Source organism: Scylla paramamosain, chromosome 39 (assembly GCF_035594125.1).
Source record: "Scylla paramamosain isolate STU-SP2022 chromosome 39, ASM3559412v1, whole genome shotgun sequence".
Taxonomy (NCBI): domain Eukaryota; kingdom Metazoa; phylum Arthropoda; class Malacostraca; order Decapoda; family Portunidae; genus Scylla; species Scylla paramamosain.
In genome coordinates, this window is record NC_087189.1 from 10074990 (window position 1) to 10097111 (window position 22122).

Genomic DNA, 22122 nt, shown 5'->3' on the forward strand with positions numbered 1-22122 from the left:
GAAAAACATTTGGGACAAGCTACGTGCAACAGACGAGTGTCATCATGTCGTAACCGCCGTGCCAAATTGAATACTTAAAGTAATTCAGAGTGGGGGCTTTTATACAAATCATGTGTGTGTGTGTGTGTGTGTGTGTGTGTGTGTGTGTGTTTGTGTGTCAAAGTCAAATGGAATGCAGGCATGTGGTGGCACAATGTTTTTCATTATACCTATTATTCACTCCTGACTCACTCTTTCCTTTTCGTGGTCAACATAACGATAACAAGAGCTTTCTGTGGACTTCTAATGCATGTTAGTGATCAAGGGAAGATGGCCACAGCCTATAACTACCGTGGGATAGCCGGAGATGGAAAAAATAAGAGTAAATAGCTTAAGAATAGTTGTGTTTTGTAACTCCAATCCCACTCTCTGCCACCGATCGCAAACATCATAGCCTTTTTCGTTCATTATAACGATGACATAAGCTTCGTGTAGACTTTTAATGCTTGGTTTGATCAATGGAACATGTCCACAGTTTATACGTTCTATAAAATAGTCAAGGAAGGTGGGTAAATAAATATGTGACTTTGAACTGAAGATGGTGAGAGAGCGAGCCTGTTGTCTTTGTCATATACCCTTTTTTTTCCAGGTTAAAAATAACAAGAACATAACAATAGAAAGAAATAACAAGAACATAACAATAGAAAGAAAATAACAGATGGCACCACTCAAACCTTTGCTAAGAACTCTTGGATGATTCAGGTCTGGGTCCTTCCTCTCAACCCTCTGAGTACTTCATGTTACCTATTAATATTCTTCGCAATGATGTTTTCCATCTATTCGATTGCCTAAATCCTCGGAAAGCTTATGGATCTGATGGGCTCCCTCCTATTGTTCTCCGAAACTGTGCCTCCGTACTTGTGCATTGCCTAGTCATACTCTTTCAACTGTGTCAACATGCACCTTTCCTTCTTACTGGAAGTTAGCCCACAGTCAGACTCTTCCTAAAAAAAGGGTGATCATTGAAGTCCCTTAAACTGCCATCCTATTACTTTAATTTCCTGCCTATCTAAATTTTTATTTATTCATTTATCCTCAACAGGAAGATACTTAAACATCTATCACTTCACAAATTTCTACCTTATCGCCAGTATGGGGGATCCGTCAAGGCCTCTTTAATTTTGATCTTTTGGTTTTCCTTACTGAGTCTTGGTCATCCTCTTTAGAGACTTTAGTGAAACTTTTGCTCTTGTTTTAGATATATCAAAAGCTCTTGATAGAGTCTGGTACAAAGCTTTGATTTCCAAACTACCCTCCTACAGCTTCTGTCCTTCTTTCTGCAACTTCATCTTAAGTGCCCTTAATCTTAAGTGTCATTATTCTCCTAAATCTATTAATAATGGTGTTCTTCAGTTTTCTGTCCTGTCACCCACTCTCTTCCTGTTATTTATCAATGTAAACCAAATTTCTTATCCTATTTACTCCTACGCTGATGATACCACCATGCACTTTTCCACGTCTTTTCGTAGACGTCCAACCCTTCAATACGTAAACAGTTCACGAGGAAGCACTGACTTCTGACCTCTCTAAAATTTCCGATTGGGGCAGAGCAAATTTGGTATTGTTCAATTTCTCAAATCTTCAATTCCTCCATCCATCAACTCAACACAGCCTTCCAGACATCTATCCTCTCTTCTTCAATGACACTCAACTGTCCCCTTCCTCTACACTGAACATCCTCGGTCTGCCCTTTTCTTATAATTTAAACAGGAAACTTTGTATCTCATCTCTAGCTAAAACAGCTTCTATGAAGTTAGGTGTTCTGAGACGTCTCTACCGGTTTTTCTCAACCACCCAGCTACTAACTCTGTACAATGGCCATATCCGTCCATGTATGGAGTATGCTTCACATGTCTAGGATGAGGGGAGGGTTCCTCTCATACCGCTCTGTTAGACAGGGTGTAATCAAAAGCTTTTCGTCTCATCAACTACTCTCCTCTAACTGACTGTCTTCAGTCTCTTTCTCATCGCCGCAGTGTTACATCTCTAGCTGTCTTCTACCGCTATTTTCATGCTAACTGCTCTTCTGGTCTTGCTAACTGCTTCCTCTCCTCTCGTGGCTTCACTGCAGAAGACTTTCTTTTTTTTCTCTCACCCCTATTCTGTCCACCTCTCTGATGCAAGAATTAACTAGTATTCTTAATCAGTCATCCCTTTCTCTGGTAAACTCTTGAACCTGCTTTTGTATTTCCACCTTCCTATGACTTGAATTCCTGTAAGAGGGAAGTTTAAATTTTTGACCACCGCTTTGGATCCTATTCGAGGACTGGCATCTCAGTGGGCTTTTTTTTCTTTTATTGAATTCTTGTTACCCTTGGCCGCTGTCCCTTCTACATAAAAAAAAAAAAAAAAAAAAACAGAAAAGATATCACTCCCGTAGTTCCACTAGGCTAGGACACTCCACTAGTAAGTGTCGGACTGTAAGGGGAAGTAAGCAATCACCACAAAATGACTGAGTTTCCTGGAACATGAGGTAACCATGAGTGAGACGTGTGCGACCCGTTCGGAGACTGGCCAGTGCAGTCTCTTGAGCGGGGTCCCTGCACACGGACATAGTCAATGGGCGGAAAGTTACAGAACTGGCAAGAACTGCCACCCATTTACTGGAGAATAAATCATGAAAGGGAATCGGGGTAGGAGGAGCAACTCGAGTCGCTGCCTTTTCAGCCAGCCTATCGCCCTTGTATTCCCATGAACTCCCACATGTGCGGTACCCAAGAAAATGCTATGTGATATCCTCTGCGTGGAAGCAGGTGAATCCACTCTAAAATAGATAAAATTAGGGGAGGAAGAAATTAAATAAAATAATTCAACGCACTACGAGAGTCACTAAAAAACAGTAAAGCTTAAAACTGACAATGGCAAGAATAATGGCATAGAACTCTACCATAAAAACGGAAGCAACTCTCGGAAGGCTGCCGCCTCGAGAAGGAAGGGAATGCAGCACTGTATCTCACTCCTGCATCGAACCTTGAACTATCTTTGTAGACTGGGATGGAGCAAGAGTGTGTCGAACAATGTTTCAAAAATAAATCTCGAGACTCATACCGTGGAAATAAGTTTTTATTATAAACAGGAGGGTAGATCGATACTCGCGAAAACTGCCAGTACACGACTCCTGGCTTGCGGCCCACTTACAAATCAAATTGATTGCCAACTGCAGCTTCCTCTCAATCAATGACATGCGCGCCGCAGAAAAGGAGATAGACAGGTCATCGACATATAAGCTACCACGAACTCCTTCCGGAAGTACACCAATGACATTTATATATATATATATATATATATATATATATATATATATATATATATATATATATATATATATATATATATATATATATATATATATATATATATATATATATATATATATATATATATATATATATATATATATATATATATATATATATATATATATATATATATATATATATATATATATATATATATATATATATATATATATATTATAGCTACAGCGAAAAGTGTGACATTAAGTATACTTCGTTGCAGCACGCCATCTTCAAGTGGGTAAACTCCTGACAGATCGCCACCAATCTGTACCAAAAAAAAAAAAAAAGACAAGATAAAAACTGTTGTATAAAAAAAGGGATTCGGCCACGGAGACCAAACTCGAAAAAAAAAAAAAAAAAAAAAAACTAAGTAAAAATGTCATGACGCCAGGCTGTGTCGTATGGTTTCTCTAAATAAAAAGGCCTGTTACATGGTGATGCTTATTAGAAAATGCCTCACAAATCAAAGGGTCCAGGTACAATAAAGCATCAGTCGTAAACTTCATTTTCTTAAAACCGTACTGAATAGGAGACAAGTATTTGCCTCTCTCCAAGTACCACATAAGCTTAACATTCACCATCTTTTCCAGCAATTTACAAATGCATGCAGTTAAAGAAATGTGGCGATAATTGGTCGTTAGATGATGATCTTTTTCAGGTTTTGAAATAGGGATAATTACAACAACACCCCAGGGAGATCGGTATTCCAGGGTATAGGTATTCACCGGTATTCCAAATATAGTTATAGAGGTCGAGCAAAAAGGTGAAGGTTTCATCGCACATGTGGGGCAAAAAGGAATATGGGATGACATCGGTACCTGGGGATGAATTATGCTACTGGGACATGCGTAGCTCAAAGAAAATGGGACCTTATAAGACTTTTTACCAGGGGAGGCAAAATTGATGCCAGCAGATTCCAAATCACGATGAAGTGCCATAGGTGTAGTTGGATTCTTTCTTGAGACAATTGCAAAGTGCTCAGCACCCAGGTCGCCAACTGTCTTTGGGTCTGCCACCGTCCTCCCATCATGGGTTAAGACAGGTAGGGAAGGTGCAGAGTATTTTCCAGATATTTAGCAGACTCTGTTGAAGACTTCGGTACGTGGAGTACAAGAACTCTCAGTCTGCTGCATTACAACAGCGCTTACACCTAAAGCACTTGCATCGGTGAACAATGTAAAAGGCAGACTGTAATCTGGAAAGGCTAGGACTGGAGCATGAATGAGTGCATGTTTGAGTCCGTGAAAGCTTGTTTCCTTGGCGTCGTGCCATATGAAAGAGACATCCTTTTTGAGAAGGCGCGTGAGAGGCGACGCAATGGATGCAACGTCTCTGATTAATGTACGGTAATAACCTGCAAGGCCGAGGAAAGAAACCAAGTAGTTTACTGATTTTGGGATAGAAAAATCTTAAACTATTCGAAATTTAGCATCGGTAGTGTGAATGCCATCCCTGTCAAATACATGATCTAAAAATTCAGTGCGTGAGGGAAGGAATTTACCTTCAAGTAGGTTAAATTTAAGACCTGCTTCCTGAATTTTTTGGCAAAATAACTTTGTTTGCCACAGTGGGACTGTAGATCACGAGACACCAAGATCAGATCATCAAAGTATGCAAACAAATCATCGCCAATAAGACCTTGAAAAGACTATTAATAAGTCGCTGGCACGTCAGGGACGAGGTACGTAAACCCATTGGGGCACGGAGCTATTCATGACCTGGTGGCGTAGAAAAAGCAGTAATCTCATGGCTACTAGAATCCAGTAGAATTTGCCAGAAACCTGATTTGAGATCGAGTAATGAAAATAATGTTATCTTTCCCGATGAACTGCAATAGGTCACTTAAAACAGGAAGAGGATAATGATCAGGGATGGTCATAGCGTCAATTCTCCGAAAATCAACTACAACACGAAAAGAGCCGTCTTTCTTTGGAACAAAAAACAGTGGTGAGTTTCACGGAGAGTTTGAGTCTTGGACGATACTGTATTTCAGCATTTCATGAACTATTTTCTGAACAACAGCACGCTGACTGTGACACAAACGATAGGAGGACACCAAAGAAGTATGTGTATCAGGTTTTAACCGATTGTGATGCGCAATACGCTCTGTGACACCAATAGGTTCGTTAGGCAAAACAACAGCCGGCTTATGTTTGACAACAAGTGGAGGAAACGAGACTTTGCTGTTGGGAAATCCAACACCTTTAAATGAGCTGAAAGCTGAGAAAAGAGATCAGCAGTATCATGAGAAATATCCATATTAGGAGAAACAAAAGGTGTGGAGAGTCAACAAAGGACTTACTGTCGCAGACTTCATAAGAAGCAAGAAGTACGCCGTTCTTGAGAGAAATCGGGGCACCACTTAGGTTACTCACCAAGGTATCAGTTACATGATCTTTTCGGACACAGGAAAGAGTGCTTTCAATAGCCAACCTATGAATGCAGACAGACTCTAGCAAAGATGAAACGCAGGAGTCAATAGCTTTGTCACGAGAACGGGAAGGCGAACAGCAACTATGGGGCCCACTCGCTGATCTCCAATCACAACAGCAGAACAGACATCTACAGCAGAGACTGAACGTTTCGACTCTGTGAAATCAGGCAATGATAAACCGTGATCTGTGGTGCGTAAATGCTTTAAAGTGTGAACAGGATGTTTAGAGGCTAAGAGTATTGCCGGAATGTCCATTACAGAGATAACAATGTCCTGATATGAAATGGTATGATGTTGAGGAAAACATTAATACCTTGAGTTACAAGCAAGTCAAGTTCTAATAGACCATCGCTGTTGAGAACAAAATCAGAAGTTACAAAAATTTTGTTTCAAATGGTGGTGCATTTTTGGCAAGAAACAAGGGGAGAACAACTGTACCAACGACATGTAAGGAAGAACCTTGTACACTGAAAAGGTTACTGGCAGCAGGCTGTAAGAAAAGGTTAAATGCGTCTTTAAATTTGGAATAAGCCTGGCCATCCAAGAGATCACAAGAAGCATCATTGTCATCTCCCAAAGAAGGAGGAATGTCATAAGAAAAGCACTGGTAAACTTGCATACCTTCAAAGGCAGCAATGACACTGGAAAGAGTGAGAGAGTGTTGTGGACAAGACGGCACAAATCTTTCCCGCGTCAAGTTTCAGGGCTCTGAAAATTTGACGGAGAGTCCGTTACAACTTGCTCTTGCTACCATTCTATAATTTTGAAACATTCCTCTGTTATGTGATTACCTGGACCATGAACAAGACAGAATTTAGATGGACGCTCAAGAGACATATGAGGTCTCGCGACCGGAGCTGGTGAGCGAGTATAACGTGTCTGAAAGCTGACAGGACGTTCAAGAGGCATACGAGGTCTGGGGGCCGGAGATAATGAGCGTGTATATCGTGTAGGAGCAGAGGAATGAAGCTGCACACGGCGACCAGGTGAGGAAGGTTTAGGACGAGAATGACCAGAAAACTGCTTTGAAGGCACATTCCCAGAAGTTGTGTCATGCTCAGGTGGAGGCGATGAGGGAGCACAATTGAGTTTTTTTCTTAAGAAGGAAGCAATATGAGTATGTGTGACCATCTTTGCGACAACAGGTGCATGGAAAAGCTGAACGTCAGGACGAAGGCAACGCTTGAGAGGAAATACAATCGTCTAAGGTGGTGAAGGTGCAGGAGATGGGTCACTTACAACAGGTGACAAGCTATGAGCATGAGGCAATTCGTGCACTTTATTACTGATTTTCATGGCAAAATAAAAAAAAAAGTCAGTGGGCTTAATCTCAATGGTGGATGCAACACGTCTTTCCCGAGGAGTAAGATAATTAACCTAACCTGTGAGCTCTAAGAAGACTTGTAGTTTATCTAAACTCATCTGACCATTTTATATCCAGTTTCCAGACTTAAAAAATGCAATAGCATCATGTGCGTACTCGGTTGCATGAACTTGACCGACCATGTGACCTACTTTTCCGAGCTGCGTAGTAAGCGACTCAGCATAACGAAAAGCCCAAAGAAAGGGATCGTGAGTCCGTGAAGCTCTAAAGACACGCAAGATATTATACTACGAAACTCAGCATAGTCATCTTGAAGCATACAAGGCTTAAAGAAGTGAGCGGACATCATGGTAAAGTCAAGTGAACCTGGAATCAACTGCGACATGATGAACGACATCTTGTCTGCCCCCGAGGTGATGTTACTGTTTGTCATCAATTTTTCGCATAGCTGTAAAAACGACAGTGCAAATGGTTGCGGTCCTCAGCCCAAATTTTTTTTTTTAATGGTAGGGTCCTGGTGCAGGAGTTTTATAGTGGGGACAGAAGGAGGAACCATAGTGGCGGCAGCAGCAGAAGCAGAAGCAGTAGCAGTAGGCAGAGTAAAAGCAATGCAATGGTTAGACATTGTAGAATTGCAGCTTATTAAAAGTATGTACAAAAAAAAAAGATACCAGATAAAATACATAAGAGAAATGTAAACAAAAGTAAGCACAAAGACACAAAATATAAATGGAATAATATATCAGCAATAATGTAATAAGTGGAACAATATTGTGACTAACAGTAAAATGTAAACAAGAGACATGAAAAATTTTAAGCAACTGCTGGCAAAACATAACAAGAAATAAGCAAATACTGGTTTGCTATACAAAATGAACTTATATTTGCAATGGCATACGCATCCAAATTTTCAGTACACAAGTACAAAAAGAAAATGGCAAAATGACAGTACCAGGAGTGAGCATAAACATAAGTGAGTTAGGCTAACTCGGCCTAAATAAATAAACAAAAGTTATAACACAACTCAGCTGGGTAAGGTGTAGGCTTAGGGCTGCTGCAGTTTCAGCAAGGAGAGGCACATGTAGAGGTAGGCGTAAGGTAATGGCTTGGCACAGGGAGCTGTGGGAGCTCAGGGGTTGACAAAGCACAGGCTCATAAAACACCAGAACACACACACAGCATACACACCAGACGGTCAAAAGAGGCACATGGTTACTGCAGAATAGTCCAAAATAAATAAAAAAAATGCACAGTCAAAAATATATATGCCTAGGAGAAAAAATATAAAATACAAATGCAAGAAAATGTGGTACATAAAAATGTTAAACACAGGCAAAAAGACAGTAATTGTGGGTGTATGTGTTGAAGGATGCGTGTATAGCAGTGGTTAATGATGCGACACTGTAGAAAGACACAGCACAATGAAAAAGCACACGAAATGAACACAAAAGTCTAAGAAAAAAAAAAAAGTAGAGGATGATGGACAAAATGGCGGCACAATTTGAAATAGCTAATCAGAGACCGGGGTAAGGTGCCGCGGCCAATCAGAAATGAGAAAAATGTAAACAAAGGCCAAGGACAAATGAAAGGAAGCAACACATGCCGGGAAAGCAGTAGGGAGCCAATGAAAGAGCAATTGGCAAAAAATGAACGCCAAAACAGAGGAGCAAAGGCGGGAAATGCAAAAAAAAAAATAAATAAATAATAATGATAAATAAATAAATAAATAAATAAATAAATAAAATAAGATAGAAATAATAATAATAAAAATAATAATAATATAATAATAATAATAATAATAATAATAATAATAATAATAATAATAATAATAATAAAATATTCACCAGACAAAAATATGAGAACCACAGCAAGGCAAATAAACACCAGATACTTAGGTAAAAGCCATAGAGCTGTAGACAGGGTGGTAGGCCGGAGGATAGCGGTGCACGCTGATAACAAGCAGGCAAGAACTGAGCAAAGCACAGGGGCTGGGAGACAGACAGGGAACCAGCCGGAGACAAGGCCGACTCCGCGAAGTGTGTAGGTAAATCCAAATCGTAGAACAGGCCGCAAAGCCTCTAAGGGACTAAGCCTTATAGCGGCAGTGTGGGGGCAGAAACCAAAGTGGATCTTGGCAGCGGCGCAGGACGGTGATGTTTGCGTGAAGGGACGAAAACGCATGTGTTGGCGTGCCTGGGTTCTAGGAGCAGTGAAGGCAGCCCAGAAATCCCCAAAAAATACTCAGTACAGGCACAGAAGGCAGCATGGTAGCAGGTGACACTATGGAGGCTCGGCCAAAATAGGAACAGACGTGATAAAGCACGAGGCGGGACACGTGGTTTGGAGCTTGGCCAGTCAACGTAGTCCACTCGGAGCAGGACATCCACCAAAACACCAAAATAGTCACAGGGAGGCACTGTGGGAGCACCGCTGCCATGATATATGTGCTAGGGGAATGAGCTAGCACATGTGGTAATGTCCAAAGCCAGGGATAACAGCAAACACCGTGTAAAATATCTCCCAACATAATAACAAACTGCCAATTAAAGAATAAACCTAAACAGCCCAGAGGCCAGCCGCTGACTGAATAAGGGAGCGCGCGTTGACGCCATCTATGGAGAGATAAGGAACCAAAGGGGAACGAGAGGCGTTGTACATACAAATTATATATATATATATATATATATATATATATATATATATATATATATATATATATATATATATATATATATATATATATATATATATATATATATATATATATATATGATAATAATGGCATAAAGAAAATAAACTTATAACATATACATGGACATCTTATCATAATCTCTTTGAAATTTACTAGTCTCCAACCACCCCAGATCTTATATGTGTGTGTGTGTGTGTGTGTGAAACGAAAAACTTGTTGCAGACAGTAGCTGGAGGAGCGACATTCTCACACGAACTGGAGAAAACAATTAATAGCTAAAAAAAAAAAGCGGGAAGGTGCCACAACCGTACTACCTGTACTAGAGGTGCAAAAAACTATAGTGGAGCGAAGAGGCGTATGTCTTTGCCCCACTATCTTTCTAAAAAGAAGTTCCCGCCTGGCACCACCGACTAATGAACTGAGAATTAGCTAGTTAATGAATATCCTGCTTAAAACAGTACCTCTTGCTTTGTCGAGAACGTAGCGGGTGAGCTTTCCTGCAACAGAAACAGTAAGGTTCCGATTCGCATTCAGGAGTAGGGTGTGAGTCAGGGCAAAACAATGACCGCACTGGGGACGATTTGCACAGTTTTTTCTTCCGTGACCGAACTCAAAACACCAGTAACGTTGCAAAGGAGCATCGATAAAAAAAACTCTACTGTGAGAGAAAGGAGACTGAGGATGAAAATGACTCCTCTCATGAAATTAAGTGCAGTAAAAAAAATAACCCAAGCTCTGGCAAAATTTTCACGGCGATGCGCATGTTTTAAAGGTCTTAAAGCACCGTTAAAGGGCCTTATGTAAACAAACACGAGTTCTTTAAAGTCCCACGTGTTTACCATTGATTCACTAACTTCCTTTACTTTTTTTCTCCGGTTAAAAAAGAAAAATTGCTGGTGACATCTGGCAACAATTTTGCCTTGGCGTCGAGAAGTGGGGGCGACAGAGTAATATTTGTCCTGTCCCTCCACTTCCCGCCACCATGCGCGCGCCTCATCCCTACCTGGAAAAATACTTAATACTTCTCCAGGTAGGGATGAGGCGCGCGCATGCTTGAGATTGAACGAGAGTTCACTCTCAAACTGCCATATATCCTTGACTGCGGCAATGCCGAGGCCCAAGAAGTATATTGCGGTACGGCGTGAGATTGGTGTGAAAATGGCAAAGGCTCTCCACGTCAGGAAGAAAAGGAAGAGTGAAGATGCTGAGATAGAAGAGAGTCAACCACATGTCGCCTCATCCCCCACCCACGCGGTCTCCTCGCCTTCTACTCACGCAGCTGACCCAAAACCAAGTTTGCGGAAGCGAAAATCCCTTTTTTCTCGGAGAAGAGACGCCAGAACTTAGTACAAAAAAATGACACTTGATTGATAAAAAGGACATTCATGAGACAGTGAAAAAAAAAAAAGCCCCGGCCTAGCTGCGTTTGGGGTTAGCGCAAAATTTACTCGACACCGAGTGGTTGCTTGTTTATGCAATGATGTTACTTGGTGTTGGCTATGATGGGGCGAGTGAATTGGTTTCGTTCTTGAAGCTGAATCATTTCACTGTGACGACGTACAATAGGTATGCTACCTATATCACATAAACAACTGTTGAACAAGCTAAAAGTATCATGAATAAGTGCCGAGAGTTTGTGCTAGAAAATAGTGCACATAAAAAAAGATGCAGATGTGAATAGATGCAGATGTGACAAGTAAGAAAAAACTGAGACGGATTATGTTCTGTGGTTCAACGAACATGTCGACGCAGAATGTGACGCGAATTACGAAGGCTTGTCTGGTGGTATGAAGGCAACTGTTGCAGTGAAGATGTGACAGATATCACTAGATCATAATATACAATATGAAACATTTGTACCAGATGGGGATAGTGCACCACTCCTCACAGTTTGTCTTGAGTGGAGGAAAAGGGCCCTATAGTGACAAGGAGAAATTACACTATGTAACACCATTTTTGTCTTTGACAAGCAAGTGTTATTTTCCAACTCTTTTCATTGCAAAACAATAAAAAATGTCCATTATTCCTGTCAAACTTTGCTTCCGTGGCTTTTAGAATGATTTTTTGCCCGAAAAGTTCTAAATTTCACTATTTTCACCGTTTTTAGACCAAAAAAAAAAATCAAATGACACAAAAAAAAAGATATTTTAAAACTTATATAACTAATTCTTAGGATTAGAAAATAACTTGTTTTTCCTTGATTTGGGTGAATATAAGAATACTTTCACGTATGAGGCCTCAAGTATAATCTCCCATCATGTTCTCATTGAAGGATCCCTGATATCTCTGTACAAAGTTCATTATATCTTGGTGGAAGCGCTCCCCTTGCTCCTCTGAATATGCTCCTTGAAGTTGTCAAGATGAGCATCTGGGAAACGGACCTTCAAGGACATTCTGCTGCCCATCTCACCATAGCTTTTCAATAAAGCTTCAACGAGCTTCATATAGTTATCAGCCTTGTGCTTGCCAAAAAAGCCCTGTACTACAGCAATAAAACACCCCCCAGGTTTTTTTTTTTTTTTCTACTTTTCTGTGAGTTTCTGTAGAAATTCTGAGCACTCCATAATTTTCCTTACTTGTGGTCCAATGATGATACCGGCTTTCACTTTTGCTTCTGAGAATTTAGGTACTGGTGCAATGGAATATGGAATGTCTGCATAGAAAACAGCATGTGCCTTTTTTCCTGATCGGCGTTTAGAAGGATCCACCATGCAGGAGGAAAGAAGGGGTTGTGAGGTCGAAATGAAAGTTAAATTATTTAAATCTAAAAAGGTAACTAGCTCACAGAAGGTGGGAAATAGCTTAAGTGTTTACTACACAAATTGTAGAAGAATTTTTAATAAGACAGACTTCCTTAGAGGAATGGCGTGTGTACTCGTAGAGAACCTTGATATCATTGCTTTAACAGAAACTTGGTCAGATATGTCAGGAAAATTTTTTAATCCAGAGGTTAAGATAGATGGTTATATACTATTCTATAAAGAAAGGGAAAACAGTAGAGGAGAAGGCGTAGCTTTGTACGTTAGGGACACATTACAGTGTTGTATTAACAGTAGAATTAAAACAGATAACAAAACAGAGTAGATATGGGTAGATATTAAGGAAGGATCAATCAGTAGTTTTGGGAGTAGTGTACAGACCACCGACCAGTACAAAGGAAATTAACACCTCACTGTGGCAGGAAATAAATAAATCACGCAGGTACAGTCAGGTATGTGTGGTAAGAGATTTTAATTTTAGGAATATCGACTGAAGCCTGATGGTGGGTAACAGGGAAGGAAAGAAACTTCTTAAGGTAATTCAGGATATATATATATATATATATATATATATATATATATATATATATATATATATATATATATATATATATATATATATATATATATATATATATATATATATATATATATATATATATATTATTTTTTTTAAACAAGTAATCGTAGAATTCACAAGGGGGAACAATATTCTAGATTTAATTCTTACTAACAGGAAGGAAGCAGTAACGCAGGTAGAAGTTGGAGGACAACAAGGTAACTGACCACTGGAAAATTAGGTACAACTTAAAATGGGAGGAAACTTTTAAAAGCAAAAAAAAAAAAAAACACTAGTAAAATACCTGACTTTAGGAGAGCAGATTTTGAGGAATTAAAAAGGTACCTCCAAGGAGTTAACTGGCAACGGATACAGGGTGAGGTCAGGTCCGGGACGGAGTTGAGAGAGATAAGGCAGGATGAGAGAGGTGAGGTGAGGCGTGAGGGTGTAGGACAAGAAAAAGGAAGATGTGTCCGGAAGGGGAGATAGGTGTGAGTATTTTGGAAGGTCAGGTCATGCTGAAATGGGAGAGGTGAGGTCGAGGCGAGTAGATGAGGGAATGGAGATGATCGAAAGGGCCGAGATGAAAGGATTAGGTGAAATAAACGTAGATGAGTTGTATAAATATTTCTTGGATAAAATGCATAGAGGACATTTAGCAAACATCCCATATAAAGCAATAAGATCACAGAAAAAGTACCCTAAATGGATAACTGCTAGATTAAAACACTATATAGGACAAAAGAGAAGTATATATAAGAGATTAAAGGCAGGGGAAGAGGTTTTAAGACCACAATATAATGAATTAGTTAGAACAGTCAGGAGGTTAACGAGAAAAGCTGGAAGCAATTATGAATTAAAGGTAGGCAGCCAGGCGAAGACGGACCCAAAGGGATTTTATCAGGTGTAAAGGACGAGGAGTAAGGAAACTATAGGTCCATTAAAGGCAGCACATGGGGAGCTGGTTAGGTGATTAGTAAACTCTGCGGAGGAGATTAGTAAAATTCTGAATGAGTATTTTTAAGTGTCTTCACCCAGGAAAACATGCAGGATATACCAGATAGTGAACATATGTTTAGAGCAGATTAGAATGAGAAGCTGACAGATATTACCATAAATAAGGAGATAGTGGGACAGGAGATAGGCCAAAAAAGTTCAAGACACCAGGACCAGATGAAATATATCCCAGAGTACTTAAGGAATGCAAAGAGTATTATTAGTGAGCCGTTAGTTTCTGTCAGGTGAGGTACCAGTAATGTGGATGCAGGCTAATGTAGTACCCATCCTTAAGAAAAGAGATAAAACTTTAGCGTCTAATTATAGACCTGTCAGCTTAACTTCAGTTGTGGGTAAAATAATGGAGTCAATAATAGCGAAGAACATTAAGGAACATTTAGACAAACGTAACTTGATAAATAAATCAGTCACAGCATGGCTTCACGAAGGGGAAGTCTTGCTTGACGAACTTGTTAAGTTTTTACAGTAAAGTATACGAGGCAGCAGATAATAGTGATAGTTATGACATCTTATATTTGAGCTTGAGTAAAGCATTTGACAAGGTAACCCCGAGTGGGGTTATGTAATTCGTAGGGTGCCACAAGGATCAATATTAGGGACATTTTTGTTTTTAATATATATCACTAAATTCAATAGTGGAATTAGTAGTGATGTTAATAAATTTGCGGATGATACAAAGACTAAATTAATTAAATTAAATTAAATTAATTAGGTCAGAATCAGATACCATCGCCTTGCAGGCAGATTTAGATAGGATGAATGAAAGGAGGGACAGAAGACAAATGCAGTTTAATATAAAAAAATGCGAAGTATTTAGCGTAGGTAGAGGAAACCCACACAATAAACAACGAAAAAATAATAATGAGTTATAGTTAGCTCTGAACTCCGTCTAGGAAAGCAATGTACAGAGGCCAAAAACAGGGCAAATGGGGTATTAAGATTCATTTTTAGGAGTGTTAAAAGTAGAAGGTTCGAAGTAATATTAAAGTTACATTTGCTGCTGATCAGACTTCATTTAGACCATGCTACGCAGTTTTGGTCCCCACATTACAGGAAGGATATAGGTCTATTAGAATCAGTACAGAGGAGAATGACTAAAAGGATACAGGAGATGGAGAGTATTCCTTACGAGGCGAGATTAAAGTTGTTAAATTTACATTCTTTAGAGAGATGTAGGTTAAGAGGGGACCTGATAGAAATCTTCAAGTGGTATAAGGGTTATAACGAGGGGGATGTAAGCAACATTCTTAGGATCAGCAACCAGGACAGAACATGACATAACGAGTTCAAGCTTGAAAAAATTGGGTTTAAGAAAGAGATAGAAAAAATTAGTCCTCAAATAGTGGTAGATGAATGGAACGGACTCAGTAATCATGTTGTTAGTGCTAAGATATTAGGGAGCTTTAAGAGAAGATTAGACGGGTTTATGGATGGGGATGATAGATGGAAAGAGGCAGGTATATTTCATACAGGGACTGCTTCGTGTAAGCCTGGTAGTTTCTTGCAGCTTCCCTCATTTCTTATGTTCTTATAAAAGCCGTCAGTTGAGTGATCAGTAGGTTCACGCCATATTCTACGAATTCACGCCACATTCCCCTCTATACCATCTGGATACTGTAAAGAGCAACAATATGAGCTTCTGTTAAACTTATTTTGTTTTTATTCTTAATTCTTAATTGGATTTTACTCTTGAAATACTAACAGCTATTTTACCTTCTAGTGCTCTCTTACAATGCTCACAAGCAAAATGAGGTGCCCATGTCTTGTCTTGGTCACCAACTAGCACAGCAAAATACGCTTTGCAAGCTTCACACATTTTTCCACATGCTGTCACAGAGAACTTCTTAGCTTTTGTCTTGATGAATTAATCACATATGTAGCAGAATGCATCTGGAGAATGATTACAGCCTCTTGATGCCATTTCACCTCTTATGATGTGTCTTCTCAGGCAGCCAAGGCAAAACTAATTAGTGGCCAAGCAGTATTCTAGAATATTCTAAGTCTTTCTAGAATGTGTTCCAGAATGTTCCCAATCTTTCTAGAATATTCTTGAACCTACTTTAGAAAATTCTTAATCATTCTAAAAAATTCTTGTGGATTCCAGATATTTTTTATACATATTTCTAATGTATTCTAGAAAGTTCTAGAATATTCCGGAAATGTTTACATTAAATAGAATGTTCTATAATGTTTTTAAATTTTCTGAAAGTGTCTGGTAAAGCATTCTGGGAGATTTGAGAAGATTTTTGAAATGTAAGTAATTTCTTCTAAATATGAAAAAAAAAATCTTGCTAGATCTGGTCAGTTCAAGAGTGATCTTACTAAAAAAAAAAGTCTTTTAGAACACTATATATTCTTTTCTCATTGTTATAACTTATTTGTAACATTTCAAAAGCAATTATATAAACAAATGAAATTTTGCAAGGGTCTTTACCTGACATGAAAATCAATAGTAACCCATACTATAATGAAATAAAGCAAAAATGTAAATTCATTGTTCTAATCACGAAAGAAACGTTTCAGAATAATAATAAAAAAAATACTTCTATTTTGTTTAAATGGAAATAACTGGAAATTATGTTTTGGGGCCAAGGACAAGAAAAAAATGAAATTTCATTACATAGTGTTAGCAATTTTGAAATCTCGCATCTGTCAAGAGACATTGAGTCCGGCTGGTTTGTTAGTCAATCAGATAAATTTGCTTCTCTCACTGCCTTTGATGATTTCACTACACAGCTCCAAAATCATTTCCCGAGTCATTCAAAACTCAGTGCCACACATTCTGTCCTCAAACTGTCAGAATCACTCAAAGCGTTCGATCACACACAAATCCATACAAGACGGAAAACATCGATTCATCTCTTAGCTTGGAATTGATCGCTCAGCTCCTGGACTCAAATTGGTTTACTAATGATTCATTGTCTAAGGAGGAGTGAAAGCACCTCATCGCTTATCTCTTGTTCACGGCCTTCCTTGGTGTTCCTATTTTCCAGGTCGCGAGTGACATAAAATTCAACAAAACAAATTTTATATATATATATACTCGTATATATATATATATATATATATATATATATATATATATATATATATATATATATATATATATATATATATATATATATATATATATATATATGAGGGACACTGGCCAAGGGGAACAAAAATCCAATAAAAAAAAAAAAAGTCCACTGAGATGCCAGTCCCAGAAAAGGGTCCAAAGCGGTAGTCAAAACATGAAGGATAAGTGTCTTTAGACCTCCCTCATGAAGGAATTCAGATCATAGGAAGGTTGAAATACAGAAGCAGGAAGGGAGTTCCAGAGTTTACTAGAGAAACGGATCAATGATCGAGAATACTGGTTAACTCTTGCATTAGAGAGGTGGACAGAATAGGGGTGAGAGAAAGAAGAAAGTCTTGTGCAGGGAAGCCGCGGGAGGAGGGGAGGCATGCAGTTAGCAAGATCAGAAGAACAGTTAGCATGAAAGTAGTGGTAGAAGATAGCTAGAGATGCAACGTTGCGGCGATGAGAGGCTAAAGACAATCAGTAAGAGAAGAGGAGTTGATGAGACGAAAAAGCTTTTGACCCAGTCTAGAAGAGCGGTATGAGTGGAATCCCACCAGACATGTGAAGTATATTCCATACATGGACGGATAAAGCCCTTGTACAGAGTTAGCAGATGGGGGGCTGAGAAAAACTGGCTGAGACGTCTCAGAAAGCCTAACTTCATAGAAGCTTTTTTTTTTATTAGCTGTAGATGAGATGTGAAGTTTCTAGTTCAGATTTTATATAAAGGACAAACCGATGTCCTCACGCTATTCTCAAATTTTAGATGGGTGAGATGACGAGTTTGCTTGAATGCTGAAGCTCCAGCGACTAATCTGAGTATCTAGTAAGCCAATTTTGGTAAAGTTAGGTACAGTTGAGTGTCACTGAAGAAGAGGTGATAGTTGTGTGGAAGGTTGTGTCGAGTTGATATGATATGATAGATGGAGTAATTGAGTTTCTGAGGCATTGAACAATATCAAGTTTGCTATGCCCCAATCAAAAATTTTATAAAGATCAGAAGTCAGGCGTTCTTTGGCTTCCCTTCGTAAAGTGTTTACTTCCTGAAGGGTTGGATGTCTATGAAAAGACGTGGAAAAGTTTAGTGTGGTATCATCATCATAGGACTGGATACGACAAGAAGTTTGGTTTAAAATATCATTGATGAATAATAACAAGAGAGTGGGTAACAGGACAGAACCTTGAGGAACACCACTGTTAATTTACTTAGGAGAAGAACACTGACCGTCTACCACATCACCAATAGAACGATCAGAAAGGAAACTTGAGATGAAGTTACAGAGAGAAGTATAAAAGCTGTAGGAAGGTAGTTTGGAAATCAAAGCTTTGTGTCAGACTCTATCAAAAGCTTTTGGTATATCCAAGGCAAGAGCAAAAGTTTCACCAAAATCTCTAAAAGAGGATGACCGAGACTCAGTAAGGAAGGCCAGAAGATCACCAGTAGAGCGGCCTTGACGGAACCCATACTGGCGATCAGATAGAAGGTTGTGAAGTGATAGATGTTTAAGAATCTTCCTGTTGAGGATAGACTGAAAAACTTTAGATAGGCAGGAAATTAAAGCAATAGGACGGTAGTTTGAGGGATTAGAACGGTCACCCTTTTTAGGAACGGGCTGAATGTAGGCAAACTTCTAGCAAGAAGGAAACCTAGATGTTGACAGACAGAGTTGAAAGAGTTTGACTAGGCGAGGTGGAAACACTGAGGTACAGTTTCGGAGAACAATACGAGGGACCCCATCAGGTCCATAAGCCTTCTGAGGGTTTAGGCCAGCGAAGGCATGGAAAACATCATTGCGAAGAATTTTAATATGTAGCATGAAATAGTCAAGAGGTGGTGGTGAAGGAGGAACAATCCCTGAATCGTCCAAGGTAGAGTTTTTAGCAAAGGTCTGAGTGAGGAATTCAGCTTTAGAGATGGATGTGATAGCGGTGGTGCTACCTGGTTGAAATAAAAGAAGGAAAAGAAGAAGCAAAGTTATTAGAGATATTTTTGGCTAGATGCCAGAAGTCACGAGTAGAGTTAGTTCTTGAAAGATTTTGACACTTTCTATTAATGAGGGAGTTTTTGGCTAGTTCGAGAACAAACTTGACATGGTTCTGGGTAGAAATATAAAATGCATGAGATTCTGGTGATGGAAGGCTTAAATATCTTTTGTGGGCCATCTCTCTATCACGTATAGCACGAAAACAAGCTGTGTGAAACCAAGGTTTCGAAGATTTAGGTCAAGGAAATGAGTGAGGAATGTACGCCTCCATGCCAGACACTATCACCTCTGTTATGCGCTCGGCACACAAAGACGGGTCTCTGATACGGAAGCAGCAGTCATTCCAAGAAAATCATTAAAATACCTCCTCAGGTCCCCCCAACTAGCAGAGGCAAAACACCAGAGGCACCTCCGCTTAGGGGAATCCTGAGGAGGGATTGGAGCGATAGGACAAAATACAGATATGAGATTGTGATCGGAGAAGCCCAGCGGAGAAGAGAGGGTGACCGCATAAGGAGAAGGGTTAGAGGTCAGGAAAGGGTCAAGAATGTTGCGCCTATCTCCAAGACGGTCAGAAATACGAGTAGGGTGTTGCATAAATTGCTCTAGGTTGTGGAGGATAGCAAAGTTGAAGGCTAGTTCACCAGGATGGTCAGTGAAGGGAGAGGAAAGCCAAAGGTGGTGGTAAACATTGAAGTCTCCAAGAATGGAGATCTCTGCAAAAGGGAAGAGAGTCAGAATGTGCTCCACTTTGGAAGTTAAGTAGTCAAAGAATTTCTTATAGTCAGAGGAGTTAGGTAAGAGGTATACGGCACAGATAAATTTAGTTTGAGAGTGACTCTGTAGTCGTAGGCAGATGGTGGAAAACTCGGGAAAATTCAAGAGCGTGGGCACGAGAGCAAGTTAAGTCGTTGCGGACATAACCGCAACATCCAGCTTTGGATTGAAAACGAGGATAGAGAAAGTAGGAGAAAACAGAAAAGGGGCTACTGTCAGTTGCCTCAGGCACCTGTGTTTTAGTGAGGAAAATAAGATGATGTTTAGAAAAGGAGAGGTGGTGTTCTACAGATTGAAAATTAAATGTGAATGTTGTAGGAGTCAATGAAAAAAAAAGTTGGGGGGGGGTGTCAAGACACTTAGGGTCGTTATCAGAAGAACATTCCGACCTGGGGATACTTGCGGTTTCCTTCCCAAAAGGGAACTCCGAGGCTGATGTAGGAGTCACCATGATCATTTAGAATACTTGAGTTAACGGTTTGTATGTTATTAGGCGCTTCTAGTTTTATGTGGAGGAAGAGACTTGTCTTTAGACGGCAGGCCGTGACTGCCCTTTGTATTGTTAGACACAAAGGGAAACGTTCAGTGAGGTCACTGCTGGGTTTAATGACAAGTTCACAGCACCCCCTGATCCAGTGCTTTATACCTCAATGGGAATAATTATCGTTTCGGCAGGTGCCTACTGCCTCCTCCTCATATATATATATATATATATATATATATATATATATATATATATATATATATATATATATATATATATATATATATATATATATATATATATATATATATATATATATATATATATATATATATATATATATATATATATATATATATATATATATATATATATATATATATGCCTGTGGGTCTACGGTTACGTTTGCGCGCGCGTGTGTGTGTGTGTGTGTGTGTGTGTGTGTGTGTGTGTGTGTGTGTGCGTTTAAATTTATTTGATTTATTTATTTTCCTCCGATACCTACAGTTTTGTCGTGTATAAGATTCATTAATTGTTTACCGATGCCAGCGTGAAGTGGAAGGAATGGGAAGAAGAGTGACACACGAGGTAGCGAAGGAAAAGGAGGACAAGGATGTGCAAGATGGCATTCAAGACAGCCGTGAAGACCGTCACGCCTTGGAGGTGGACGGTGACGCAAGGCTAGCCGGAGTCACCACATTTGAAGAACTGATGAGAATGGCTGGAACACGAGGACCGTGGAATATTGCTATCATTATCATATGTACTCTGGGTAAGTTTTCGCATTTGCTTAATTTCTGTCACTGTTTATTGTGACCTTGAATGGGATCACGTTGTCTTAGTGTCCCCCGTGTTCCGGTTACCTGCCATTCGCGCATTATCCTTATTATTGTTATAAGTAGTGTAAAGCTTATTTACCAATTTTATATCATGTAGTGTTATTCTCTTCATAATTTAAGTTCTCTTTATCTTTGTATGTATAAGGGAGGAAGTATAATTGAGGTGGAAATATGTTGAAACGAGGGGAGCTTGAGTGGGTAACAACACATTCCAAGGAGTGGAAGGCAAAGCGCCTTAGGTCATGAGGTATATCGGAGGGAAGGCGGCTCTCAGGGAAGAATCTTGGTGTGGATTGGTGATGGAGTGAGTGTGTGGAGGTATTAGTGGTGTAGCGGTATAACCTTGATATCCAGGATCAGTGAGTCTTTTGTGGTATCAAGAGCTCTTGTCCGCTGAAATTCGGTTGTTGAGTTGTGCCGGTGACGCTGTTCGAAGGGGTCATAGGTTAAACTGGCAGCCATTTTGTGGGTGGAGGTTGTGGTGTTGACCTTGGAAGCTGGTGTTGTGGTGTATTGGTGATTTTGGGGATGATGTTATGGTATTATGAGTAATCTTTGGTGATGGTGGTGATCTCCTGTGAGGTTTGAGGAGGTGAATTACGGGAATTGTTGTCTGGGGACGCGGTAATGGCGTCTGAGTAAATTCCTGCGGTTGAGGGGAAATATTTCAGTGACTGGTGGATGTGTAAACGGGTTCTGGTGTTGTGGGAAGTGACGAGAACGTCATGTAGTAACGTGTACTACCTCATGTTGTTTGTGAATTATTATTAGTATTAATATATGTGCTTGTAACATAGAATAATTTTAGAATGTTTTCTATTCCCCCAACATTAATCTGATATTAGAG

General features: G+C 39.5%; 1 protein-coding gene across 4 annotated transcripts in view; it reads left to right on the plus strand.

Annotated features, from left to right (window-relative positions):
- Nucleotides 1-22122, plus strand: part of LOC135092158 (organic cation transporter protein-like) — a 108588-nt gene that overhangs the window by 16781 nt on the left and 69685 nt on the right. For 2 of the 4 annotated variants that reach the window (XM_063990428.1, XM_063990431.1), the window contains exon 2: nucleotides 20986-21208. The exons of the other annotated variants lie outside the window; for them this stretch is intronic. In XM_063990428.1, coding sequence (XP_063846498.1) covers nucleotides 21001-21208 — 208 coding nt within the window. In that variant the 5' untranslated portion in view covers nucleotides 20986-21000. The remainder of the gene's footprint in view (nucleotides 1-20985; nucleotides 21209-22122) is intronic. 4 annotated transcript variants of the gene reach the window in all.